General features: G+C 49.0%; 4 protein-coding genes across 4 annotated transcripts; 2 read left to right on the forward strand and 2 right to left on the reverse strand.

Annotated features, from left to right (window-relative positions):
• Positions 1-4,972: 4,972 nt before the first annotated feature.
• VTN00DRAFT_2571 (uncharacterized protein) lies at positions 4,973-6,830 on the reverse strand (the record flags this gene model as incomplete). Its single annotated transcript, XM_069428798.1, has 7 exons — positions 4,973-5,178; positions 5,252-5,479; positions 5,536-6,053; positions 6,104-6,149; positions 6,212-6,527; positions 6,655-6,754; positions 6,826-6,830. The coding sequence occupies 7 exons, from the start codon at positions 6,828-6,830 to the stop codon at positions 4,973-4,975; spliced, it is 1,419 nt and encodes a 472-aa protein (XP_069283617.1).
• Positions 6,831-8,180: 1,350 nt separating this feature from the next.
• Positions 8,181-9,008, forward strand: VTN00DRAFT_2572 (uncharacterized protein; the record flags this gene model as incomplete). The annotated part of the gene is made up of 1 exon (XM_069428799.1): positions 8,181-9,008. One exon carries the CDS (start codon positions 8,181-8,183, stop codon positions 9,006-9,008), a length of 828 nt encoding a protein of 275 aa, XP_069283618.1.
• Positions 9,009-10,041: 1,033 nt separating this feature from the next.
• VTN00DRAFT_2573 (uncharacterized protein) lies at positions 10,042-10,612 on the forward strand (the record flags this gene model as incomplete). Its single annotated transcript, XM_069428800.1, has 3 exons — positions 10,042-10,224; positions 10,355-10,441; positions 10,511-10,612. 3 exons carry the CDS (start codon positions 10,042-10,044, stop codon positions 10,610-10,612), a joined length of 372 nt encoding a protein of 123 aa, XP_069283619.1.
• A 232-nt stretch (positions 10,613-10,844) lies between these two features.
• VTN00DRAFT_2574 (uncharacterized protein) lies at positions 10,845-11,937 on the reverse strand (the record flags this gene model as incomplete). Its single annotated transcript, XM_069428801.1, has 2 exons — positions 10,845-11,845; positions 11,901-11,937. 2 exons carry the CDS (start codon positions 11,935-11,937, stop codon positions 10,845-10,847), a joined length of 1,038 nt encoding a protein of 345 aa, XP_069283620.1.
• Between the last annotated feature and the right edge of the window lie 459 nt (positions 11,938-12,396).

A 12,396-nucleotide genomic window follows, 5' to 3' on the forward strand; every position in this document is an offset into this window, starting at 1 on the left:
TATTTTAGCAATCGGATACTAGCTAGATTCCGTATATATAATGTGCTGTCAGAAGTCATATTATTCTCTCAGGCCATCAGACCTATGGCAGCACAGATTAGTTCTTCGCGGCAGACTATCTACCAAGAGCAAAAAGAGATGCTGTTGCTGTGTTAGCATGTCTTGGTTTTTACTCCAAGGACCCCCCTGGCACTCTTACCCTGAGCTAAGCCTTTTCTGTTGCTAGATGACGGTTTTATATATCTTGTATATCGTCTTTATGTAATGTATCTCGGCCGGGAACGTGCACGCAATGCCCTAAACCCCATTCCTGCAGCATTTCTGAATTGCCCGTGACTTTATGCCGACATGTCTTGGTAGTCCACAGCGACGGGGGATACGTACAAAGGCCTGAACGCAATCGGCATAAGCTGATGACTTGTGCCTACAATGCATTCCCTGCTGAAGAGCGATAATTGAAATGTTCTATCCCCAGCAGGACAGGTTTAACAAGATTTACACAGGCCTCTCAGCCAAGGTGATGTACTCGCGGCCCAGAACATCTAAGGGCATCACCTAAGCTAGCATGGTCTTATTGGTGGAAGACTACGGGCTTGAGAAAATGAAAAAAGTTCTCGATCTTCTTTGTTGGAGGAGATGTAATAACAACCTGTATTATCCGTCGGGTCTACAAGTAACCTACGGAGAGGCACTTCCACAGGAAGGCGTTTCTCGTGACAAGATGGGAGGTAGGTTTCAATGCGCGCGGAGCAACACAGACCCAGTTAGAAAGCGAGGCCAGCAGTCACATCGACCATAGAGCATCTGAGGAAGCGCATTGGCGCCTGGAGAATGTGCTACCCGGCTCGAACGAGCAATCTCTGAGGACCAAAGGTGGCCTGAAGATCATGAGAGTGCGTAGCCATGCCGCCTTTCGAAGCGAGGGAAAGGGAAGACCAATACCATCATTAGACCGAAGCTGATGATTAAAAAAAAACTCACGATAGACTAGACAAATGACGAACTCCGGTTGCAAGAAATATCTCTTCTTAAAAGCTCATGAGTGCTGTGAAGGTCACAAGGATAAGTAGGACATATAGTAGGTACATTCATTACTAACAAGGACGGGAGCAGCCCTAGATAAAAATAACATCAATGATCATAGATACTACGGCGTAATAATTCTGCCGTGGACGGGGATCTAACATTGCTCTGCGGAACCACATCATCCCACTGGGTGCTTTTGCCTAGATATTGCGTGTGATAGAGTCCGAGGGAAGACTGTATGGTGATATGGGACCCTCTAAGTTCTTCCCTATGTAAAGGCTGATGACTGAGGATGATCCTCAACTCTGTTCATGAAAGCCACCAAGCGAGAAAAAAAATCTAGAGTATTTGCTGAGTGCTCTGCGCGGCCAACCTGCGCAACTAATCACACTTGCATCATCTCGCATCAGTGAGGAAAAATGGACATTACGTATCAATTGAAATAGAGGATGGTTGCAAGCCAGCTTAATCTCATCACTCTTGGCCCAGCACCTAAACCCTTGAACAGGAATTTGGCTACTTGTCACCTTTGCGTGCGGCTGTTATTGTGGCTAGCTGAGAAGGCATCTTTTCAAGAAGTGAACGGCAAACCATGTTCATTCATCACATAGGCTAGGTGAAGATCGTTTACCTGCTTGGCAACCCTGAGCAAATTATGTCCACTATTCTAGTATTGTTGCCAGTGCGGTAGCAGTTGATGATCCTCTGAGTCCAGAACCTGGACGATCTCCTGGACTTCCTAAGGCTGTATCCTTGGATCGGTGGCTAGCTGAGCTGCCACGTAGCCCTTCTTTTGCTTTTCTCCTCTGGGGAGTTGCCATTGCTGATTAGGTTACTTGCTTGTGTAAAGGTTTCTTGTGGATCATGCCATAGGACTCAATGATGTTATTGGGGAGGGTAACTTTGACCCTGCAAGCTGGTATCTCGCTCCGCCCCGGCCACCACAAGGTAGTGGTGGCATCACTGGGGTTAGTAGGTACCCTTCCAGCAGTACCCTTCCAATGCAGGCAGGGAGGGAAGACCGAACCAAGTACCTCCAATTTTGTAGCATAGAATCTACAAAAGTTAACTCTATATTAGATATTTTACTAGAGATATAATCAACTGTGATATATTGTTGGACCAAAAATTACCGCTCAACCACAAAATGTGCCATGACATCTGTATGCAATTCGTATATTGATTGGTATTTCTGGCTGGCATATATTTATTTAAGTTTTCTAATGACAGCAGTTTCCGTTTTAAGCTTTTGGTGATTTCCAAGGATAAGCGGGACTGATTTCCGCACTAATCAAAAGTCGTTGCAGAGAAATGGAACGGGACGGCCCATCTGTTTCTAGTAGTGGAAGCATAAAGTTCCAGTGCAGGGTTGGGACTGCAGCCCAGGGGTGCCTAACCATCCGTCTCAAACGGAATATTTGTGGCCCAATCCAGATGGATCGTGCGTGATTCGGGCTGGAGGAAGCTGACTCCAACCAATGCACTCCGAATTGTTCATCTTCCTGTTTGATGACACAATTGTCGACTATGCGCGACTGAAGGCAAGAACATAAATGACCTGTCACTTACAATGGTGTAATTCAGGTGAGGCATATCTGTCAATTTGTCTCTCCTTGCATGCTCAAAAGGCATGTACATCTGGCATACACGAGGGGCAGAAGAAGTAGTAATAGTATTCACACCTGATGGAGCTGGCGGATCTAACATGGCATGCCATGCAGGTGATATGCCCAGTCTGCCACCAAGACCCATACATGAACATGTGTAAGTTCTGCACGGCCCGCCGGGGAAGGGCTCTCCCCGCACCGATCTCCCGGCCCGTCCGTATACATCCCAGTCATTTGGTGACGAATCCCGACGTCTCGGAAATGGGATTGGCTATGGATTCGTATATAGTGGAGTTCTGGGGGGGAAACAGGTAGCCACTACAAAGTATGTACATCAACGCAGTATCAGATGAGCATAGTAGCTGCTGCTCCAGCTCAAGATGCAGCAAACTCGCCCCAATCTATCCCCAGAAGAGGCAATCCTGATAGGAAAATGTGATAGTTCAAACATCAAAACTACAGCATGCGCTTTGAGTTGCCTCCTCTGTCTGGACACAGACAAATGCAGGTGCCAAGGACATTTGCTTTTCGTATGCATCACCGTGAATGTGGCTGGCTTAATACAATGGGTGGAAGTTGATCCAGATCGACAAGAATAAACACAACTTGGTGTGGAGAGCTGGGTGCACACTGAAGGCGGGAGCCAGATTATAAGTTTCTGGTCTCTCTGTCTGTGGAATCATCACGAACACAACTCAGATCAGCTCTCTTGAAGCACTGAATTTAAGCAAAATTCGTTTTTAATTACCGGAGAGCACCTCCTGATCTCATTCCATAGTCACCATGTCGGCACCTGATTTCCGCGCTGGTTGTGCTATCCCTTCCCCTGAGGAAAACAATTGAAAGAACTGTTTAACCGTTCATATATAGGAGCCATCGTTTCCGTCGAGGACCAGGGCGACGGTAACTATGCCGTCACCCAACAGCCGACTCATGTGGTCGCCCCCCCCCCTTCCCCCCCAACGAAGCGGAAATAGAATTTCCTTCGAGTGGAGCTGGGGTCCCATTTCCGTAAGTATTTCGTCCCTTGTTCTCCATTTGCTCTTCTTCTCTCTCTCTCTCATCCCATCTCTGCTTGCCATATCCATTCTCGGTCCTGCTAAGCCTACCACAGCAGATCAAGTAGCTATCTGCGTCTTGCATGTCAGGTAAGTCTATCTACCAACATAATTTTACAGTCAAGTCACCCATCAGATGTGGCAGGACTTCGAACCCGATATGGGAAAAGACGTGCCTGCGTGAAGCAAAGCTTAACCCCTGCTTTTTTTACCGGCTCCCACCCATGGGACTCAGAATGTTCTAGGACAGGCCATCCTAGCCATCAAGGGTGACGGTTTGAGACCAGCATATTTCTTCACCTTCATACACGGTGCGACTAGCCGGCAGACCTCCATGCCACTATCGCAGCACGGTTTCTTGCCAGACAAAATAGAACCCGTCTGCTAACGTTTATACGGCAGGCTCGTAACCTGGAACCTCAGATCGAAACGGAGACATGCTAATGCAAGAAGAGCTTTTTTTTGCATTGTGAAAGTTAAGTACCTATATACATGTGGAAACCAGCCCTGCTTCGACTGATAAAATAGGAAAACCCCTCGTCTCTGCCCTTGAAAAATGTTGGGTTGCAATCCGAGAAGCCAGCGAGATAAACGACGAAGGAGGGAAATGTCTAGGTAGGAGGTAGGTAACCACAGGCCGCTACGCAAACGCGGATGATGGTACCGCTCTGTGTCCTGACTGCCCGCACAAGCTTGACTGGATACTCAACCACCTCCGTAAGTTCAAACGTAAGATCGAACCCCAAAAATCCGTAATCTTATCCGCGATCCTAGCCATATAGAATTGCTTGTACGTTCCCCCATCGTCGAAGGGCAGGTAACCCCAGTCATCATCTTCGAGTATCAGTACCTATGTATTTCTCATGGACCGTGCATTTACCAGAGGTATATTACAGTTATAGCGGTTTGACTACACAGTCTCGTTAAAATCAGGTATCATTGTCAAGGCTCTTAGAAATACAAATTGGAGATATTAACAAAGAAAAAAAAAGATAATCCAGGTGGCAGTCCGAGAGCCAGCAAGTAGTGTAGTAATTCGAATAACTGAAGAATGGAAACTCGGGATATCAAGAGTGTGTTAGGTGGCTATTAGTACTGAGCGAGACAGATGAGACCATTTCAGACCGCAAACATCGACATCATTATGGGGGATTGAGTTCCAAAGGCATAACGAGTGGGCTGGGTATGAACCGATGAAGGACGCATTAAGAGTCATTGAGAGTTGTAATTCGATGGGACTAAGAAAAGCAGTAAGATGTAAGAAAGTCGCTTTGGGTATGTTCACGCTCCGTTACGGCCCTCGATACGCGCCTTGCCTTTGACATCCGTAGAGCTCTGTGGCTCCGGAGCGTGGTTTAGGTTGGGCATTTGAGCCATCCATGACGGTGGCTGGATACCGGTCTGCTCGTGTATTGTGCTGAACAGTGGCGGAAGGTTCTGCATGAGGTTGCGGATTGGAGCGGCGTTGTCTGATGCGTCGCCATTTCCTGTTTAGAAAGCTCGTATATTAGCACATGGGACAGTAATGGGAGAGAATCTTCAATAATAGGTTGGGCGTACCAGTATTCCACATGGTAATCTTGGGCTGCAGTCCATTGATAGCGAGGCCATTTGCCTTGGCCAGTTTCTCGTAGGTACCGCTCTCGATCATCTTGTACTGCAAGAAGGCTTGAGGTCCTCCGAGAACGCCGACCAGGGCACCATAGCCCTTGGCCATTTCAATCAGACCCTCTGCCTCGCGCTTCTGACGGTAGAAAGCGGCATCTGCTTCCTTTTGCTCTCGGTAATCTAAAATTCCGGTTAGTAAGTGTCTTCGGACTACTGTCATGCATCAAAAAGCTTACATAAAGCATCAGCTTCCATCGTCTGCTTGTAGAGATGTGCATCTGCAGCTTTCTGCTCCGTGTAAAACTCAGCGTCCGCTTTCTGCTGCGCGGACTCGCGGGCGATCTTGCTCTTGGTAACATCGGTCGCCCTGAGACGCTCCAGCTCCGTCTCAGCACGCTTGGACTCGACTTGCTTCTGCAATTCTGCATCTCTCATCTCAGCCTGGCGCTGGGCGGTGATCTTGGCCAATTTGACACTGGTGTCGAGCTCCGTCTGGCGGTTCATGAGCTCCGAGTCTGCCTTGGCCTTCTCCGCTTTACGCTTCGTCTCGAGGACGGCAGTCTCGGCATCAATTTTAGATATTTCCTGCTTGGTCTTGCCTTTCTTCTCGGCCTCTCCAATCTCTCCTCTCATCCGCGCTTCGGCCACGTCGATTTTGGCCTGGTTGAGAGCGCCCTCATGGGCCTTGCGGCTGAGGAATGCGAAGTATTCGCTGCCAGGAGTATCCTGGAGCTCCTTGACGTTGGCATTGTAGCTGTTTTCTCTTAGAAAAGATCCGTTATGTCTTGGTAACGGAAGACCTACATTCTGAGACCAAACTGCTGAAGTTCATTTTGAACGTTCTCAATGACTACGTAGTTCAACGTCAGCCAACATGTTCTTCAACCTGATGTCTAGCACGTCAAAACAAACCTTTAGTCTTGAATATCTGCCTTTCTTTGAAGATCTCTTCCATGGTCATACTCGAAACGATGACACGGGTCTCACCTTCGATGATGCCTTTGACGATATCCTGCACATGGTTTCGCTTGGCAGGGGTGATGTCGTGCCTTCCAGATGGGGAGCCGTCCGAGTTCCCAGAAAGTAGCAAGGCATATTTCTTCAGCGATCCGAGGTTGTTGTCTGGACCGATCGTGAAAACCGCAGGCAGAGCGAACTGCAGCTTCTCGATGGTCATCGCCTGGAGGTTCAGGGAGAAATCGAATGGGGAGACTGAGATTCTGGAGCACTGTTGAATAAGGATTAACGTCAGTTTCAACACCCAACGCGGGCAGAATAATATCAGATTTCCAATGACAGAACGTCCAGGAGAATACACGTTGATTTGTAATCTGGGATTCGGAAATAGTACGTACTCGCTGCCATGGCATAACAAATGCCTTCTTGCATATGCGGATATCACTGATCCCAGCTCCCGTAACAACGAGATATTCGTTGGCATCGGAGATAGCGTACCTGAACCAACATGGTATGTCAGCATGCTCTCCAATGATTCACTTGAGTAGGATGTATTATTGATAACATACCACATCTTGCCGTAGGGTTGCTAATGATCCCTCTTGATCAGTTGTCCCAAAGGAAGCTCGACAGTTCTCAAGCTTTGAGCGAAAGGTGAAGTACAGTAATACAAAGAGAGTAGGACAGGTTCGTCAAAGGAATGCACTACGTCGGCCACTAAGTTGGCAGGGAATGGATCAGGATGTGAACGCGTATGCGATGTTTGCTGAACCACACTTCGGGGTCCGCCATGACTTTATACTTACTCGTGGATAAAGCATAGGCAACAAAGATGACAGTGATTGTCATGACTTTGCCCAGCGCCAAGCGGAACGTGATCAACTCGTGGTGTCCCTCCCCTCGGATATACCCTGCAAGGCGTTTCGTTCGAGATGATCCTCGCATTACAAGAGATAGGTGCCTATCTAGGTACATTCCTGAGTCGGACAAATTCTATTTCAGGAGCTGAGAAGTCTAACGAGGTGTCTGCTAAGAAATCGGGCAACCGGTAGTCGACCGGGCGCACTAATATACTTCGTACTATACTTGCAGATTAGCAAACCATAGAGCCGCACTACACCATTCACTAGCTCGTGGATACTTGGCTCGTCCTCATTGCCGTGTAATAGATCGCATGGATTGGCGATAGGCGGTAGTTGCTCCAGAGTCTAGAGCACAGCCTCACAACGTGCGGTCAGAAAGGACTATTCGTTACAGCTATCCCGCGCACTAGAACGCCTAAAGGATACCGCTAGGAACGTGGTGGCGCGCTTCCTTTTATCTTCAACAATAGTGAGAGCCATTTTAACCATTTTAGCGCTGAGGCTGAGAGCGCCCGAGAAAAGTCAGCCTATGCCCGTTTTACCTTTCTTGCTGCCATGTTTAGCAGTTCTCTTTGTATCCGCCTGGGCGTTAACACCTTCTCGGCTATGCAGGTCGCCTTACGGGGGTGACAGGCTGATTCGCGGATAGAATAGGTCTCTCTTTGACAAGGCGGACAGGGAGGCTCTCTCCGGCTTTGTATGCTGGGCGCATCGTATTCACACCTGTCGCCTGGAGTGACCAGAAATGACACAATCTGACAGTTGATAATCCGCACGAGGGTTTGTGACCTCACTTCAGCTTTCCAGGGCTAGCTATTTGGCATACTAGTCTTGGTATAATGCTGTTCCTAGGGACAAAGGTCATTTGACAGATCCTACTTCGTCTCTTGAAACAAGTCGCGCATCGTCTGCGACATTGTGACGCAGTCGAGTTGGCAATCCACAAATCATCGGGTCCTCTTTTACTGCTTTATTATGAGGTACCTTCCAACTTAGCTCTTCCCATCTCCCTATAGTCCGATTGCCCCGTTGGCACAGGTGATGAATAAATCCGATCGAAAATGCCGTCTACTACTACATTCCGATTTGATGATCAGACAGAGGACCCTGCACCCTCCTACGAAGAGAGCGTGTCCTCATCGCAAGTTGGCATTGATCATCATGACTTGAAGCAGATCGGTGGGGTTCCTTCTTCTCCACCGCCGCCCCTGCCTCTCCAGAGACATCTTGCAGATGTCCGCACCCAAAGAATCGGCTCGATTCTCACTACATATATCGGCCCACTACTGCTCTCTCACGGTGCTTCTGGCCTCTACAAGACGACATGCGTCCTGATACCCTCAAACGTTGACACTCTCCAGAGCCGGACTAGTGACTCTTCCTCTGTGCGCAAGGAGCCTAAAGTCGTCGGTTTCCCCCTAAACGACGTTGTGAATCTCGTTCAACTCAAAGGTGAAGAGCACACGCTTGAGTTCTGGAGTCAACCAGCCGTCGTGAAAGAGCTCGAGGTCTGTCTGAAAGCCAGACTGGCGGCAACGGGGCATACGCTGGAAGGCACTGGACAAGATCCATCCGCAACAGGAGCGAATAGTCCTTCTGAAGGCCACATAAAAGACACGAGGAGCCCTGATAACGCAAAGAAATCCTTCTGGGGAAGGACGAAGGCGAAGTATTTCTACCGGCCAGCTGGATCTGAAACAGGCATTATCGACCGGAAGCTCGGCTGGAGAGCAGAGGATGAAGATGGACAGAATGGCAAGCTGCCTGTTGGTGAGGTGAGAGTCCAGGTCCAGTGGAGAGAGGTATGCTTGCGGATGGAGACAGAGACTGGGTTATACGATAACAAGAAGGGTCCTGGGCTTTGCATCACCATTGAGGTTGGAAGCTGAATAAACAGTAACCATCAATCCTGTCATATTATGGACTCTTAAGAGCAGGCTGTGCCTGTGGATTCTTCTCACTACGACAGGATATACAAATATCGATCTACGTAGTATGTTGTTCCTTTGGGTGTTTCAAACTCTAGTACCTAGGCGTTATCAGTCTCAATAATTCAGCTATCCAGGATGCCGGTTTCCAATTAATATTTTTTTCCCCAACACCTACTACTATCTTCGACAAGAAAAATTTTTCTTTTAGATAATATTAGACGTCAAATAGGACAACTTTAGCAATACAAAGAGCTTCAATCTTGTGACTGCAGCTCAGAACTACGCTGACATGTTAGTTCTTCCGTGTAATAGTCGCCCATAGAAACACGTATATAATAAGACCTTTATATACCAAAACATTTGAAGAATAGCCTTATCTGACTTAGCACACAAGAGAAAAAAATAACCTGTTCCTCGAGTACTACTACTAGATCTACAACACGAGGCCGGTCACGTCACGTGCACAGCCCCTCCACACCCCCACCTAGACAAACACTGCAAAAAAAGGGACCTCCCGGGCTGTTTGACAGCATCACCTACGACAGTGTCCCCATTGGTCCAGAACCAGGAGGCAATATTGTGAGCGCCAATTTGTTTTGGCATTGGGAGCTTGTTCTGAGTAAAATATACATCAGCAACAATTGCTGAAGGATTGTTTTGAAAGAGTTGTGAAGTTTCAAGGTACGGTTTACATAAAGATATCGGGCTCCTTGCTCTTTCCTTTCGTTATTATCAATCCCGGGAACGGACATTCTGTGATTTCTGAAGCGTTCTCCTCTATTCCTACCCAGCGATTACATCCATCTTTTCCTGCATACCAACAGCAAGAACCAAAAAGGAAAGAAAAGAGTGTACACTATCTCCCGTGGTTGTCTCCCAGCACACACCAAACTGTCCAGCCACACTTAGTGCATTACATCATCCCCATCCTCGTCGAGATATTCATTATTCGAGTCTGACAAACATTCCGCAGCAAGCCAATACACACACAATGGCACCGCCCACGCCACTCTCGATCGCGACCTCCTCCGTGAAGCGTCTCGTTAAGGAGGAAGCGTCCTACCACCGCGAGGTGGAGGAGCAGACGAAGCGGATCCAGCGCCTCGAGGCCGAGGCCAAGGAGGCCGGCGGTGAGGACGACGATGGGAATCGGGAGTATATGCTGAAGCAGGAGGTATGTCTATCTATCTTCTTATATATTTTTTTGTTGCTCTTGATTGCAGTGTTCTCTCTTTATTTTAATTTTTTTTAGAAACTAGGGTAGGTAGTTGGAAGAACAATTCGCTAATAGTTACGAATTATAGCGTCGCGCGCTCGAGGAAACCAAGGCTGTCTTTCCGAGTCTGAAGGCGAAGATCTCGGATGCGGTTGCGAAGTTGGAGGCTTTGCTGGTGAGTATCCTATCTTCTGGTACTTCTTAAAAGCTTGTGTAGATTGGGTGGGTTAACGTCCATTTGCAGGCTGAGGAAGGACAAAAGGGCGAGGCCAGCAATGTTGAGCAGATCACCGCTGCGAAGGAGGCTGTTTCTCAAGCGAAGACTGCATTGAGAGAAGTTGCGTAAGGTCTGGGATTCAGCGGAAATCATGACTTAGATGACTACCTAGTGTACACATTGTTTCTCACCGTACAGAATGTTGCACGTAATATGAATTAAACATCCGAGATAAATATCCTGAAAATATTTAGTCTAATAAATAAAACATCAAAGTGTCCATGCCAATGGATATTCCCATCCTTTTGTCACGATACCGAACGCCATGCCTTTATAGGTACACAGAATGTAGAGAATGTCATCAAGTAGTGTCCATCTTATCAGCTCCTCGGTCGTCTGGTACCTCTTCCCCTTCCTCAAGCTCATCTTGCCGCTCCCCTCCTTCTTCACCAGTGACCTCGCCTTCATCCGCCATGGTTGTATCCTCTCCTTCCCGAGACCCAGTCTTCTCCCCTTCCGCCGTCGTAGCCTGACGTAGTGGGGACGCAGTCCGTGTTGCGGAATCCGTCCTTTCGACTTTGAGCCCACCGGTCGATGGACCATGATCCTCCTGCGTTGGATGCGAGGGCGTCATGCTGTCGTGGTCTGGGCGTGGAGTGTTGGCACCACTCGTTTTACCCTTCGAGTGCACATCTCCCTCATCACCGTCTTCGCCCTCCTGCATACCCTCTCTGCGCTCGACCTCTTCCTTCTCGTCTCTGATGAGGCGCCGCAACTGCATTCCTTCCTCGACGATACGACCAAACTGTTCTCGCCGCTCCGACCACGTCTTGGCGTATTCCTTGCTCTCCTTCTCCAGCTCCGCAATCTCAGCCCGCAGCTTCTGTAGATTGGCCTGTTGATCCTCGCGCGGTCTGAGCAGTCTGTTGCTTGTAATCTTCTCTGCCAGCTCGTCGTACGTCTTTCGCAGCGCGAGGGTCTTCTGCGCCTCCTCCAGCTGGACGCGCAGCTCCGCAGTGTTATCACGCACCGCCTGCATCGTGGACTGGATTCGGATCTTTTCCGCCGCGTATCGCTCGCGTTCCTTCTCGTTGCTTGCCAGCAGAAACTGGATGCGCGCGATGCTGCTCTCGAACGCCGCAAAATCGAGCGTCACGTCCTCGCGGAACTGGCGCCATTCCTCCAGCTTCTTCTGCCTTTCAGCCTCTGCTACTGCGGCCGCATCTGCATCGCTCTCTGGAGGAGGAGTCGGTGGAAGGGTCGTGTGGGAGGAGATTAGGGCGCCGGGTGCGAGGAGGCGTTTGGTGATTCGTTTGAATGGCTTCTCTTCGACGTTGAGAAGGCGAGATTTATGCAACGCATCTGGGTCAAATAAGTCGCTGCTCCGAAGGGACAAGTGACAAATTGCAGATCTTACCTTCATCTGCCTGATCCAGTAACGTGTATTGCTCCATGATGGGCTTCTAGTTTTCTCTGGCGATGGCGAGGCTGGGAGAGGTGTAGCTTTGGTCGCGGAGTTTGGATTTGCGAGCTCTGGACGGTCTGAGCTTCCGAGGCTTGGTGAGGCGAACCACCACTAGGTCTCGAAGACAGCGGGTCACGCTAGTCGACAACCTTACTCCAGTTCGATCCGCTGCTCGCCCTCTGACGGTCTGACCTGAAGGCAATCCAAACCTGAAGGGTCGTTGGTCCCCTTTGGATCCTTTGCTGGGCGCTGGTGTCGGTTGTGGTTCTTCCCGCCCTTCGGGCGCGGTACCCATGCTCTCCTCGACACTATTGACATACGACGCCCGTGTCACCTTGGTTGACATAACATAGCCCCTCAGTACTGTACGGGGAGAACTGTACCATCAAGCTCCCTCAACATCCAAACGGTGGCCTTGCTGCGTATGGAGAGCGCCCTGTCTTGCTAT

This window comes from Thermoascus crustaceus (assembly GCF_041956765.1).
Source record: "Thermoascus crustaceus strain CBS 181.67 unplaced genomic scaffold VTN00scaffold_10, whole genome shotgun sequence".
In the NCBI taxonomy this organism is placed as follows: Eukaryota; Fungi; Ascomycota; class Eurotiomycetes; order Eurotiales; family Thermoascaceae; genus Thermoascus; species Thermoascus crustaceus.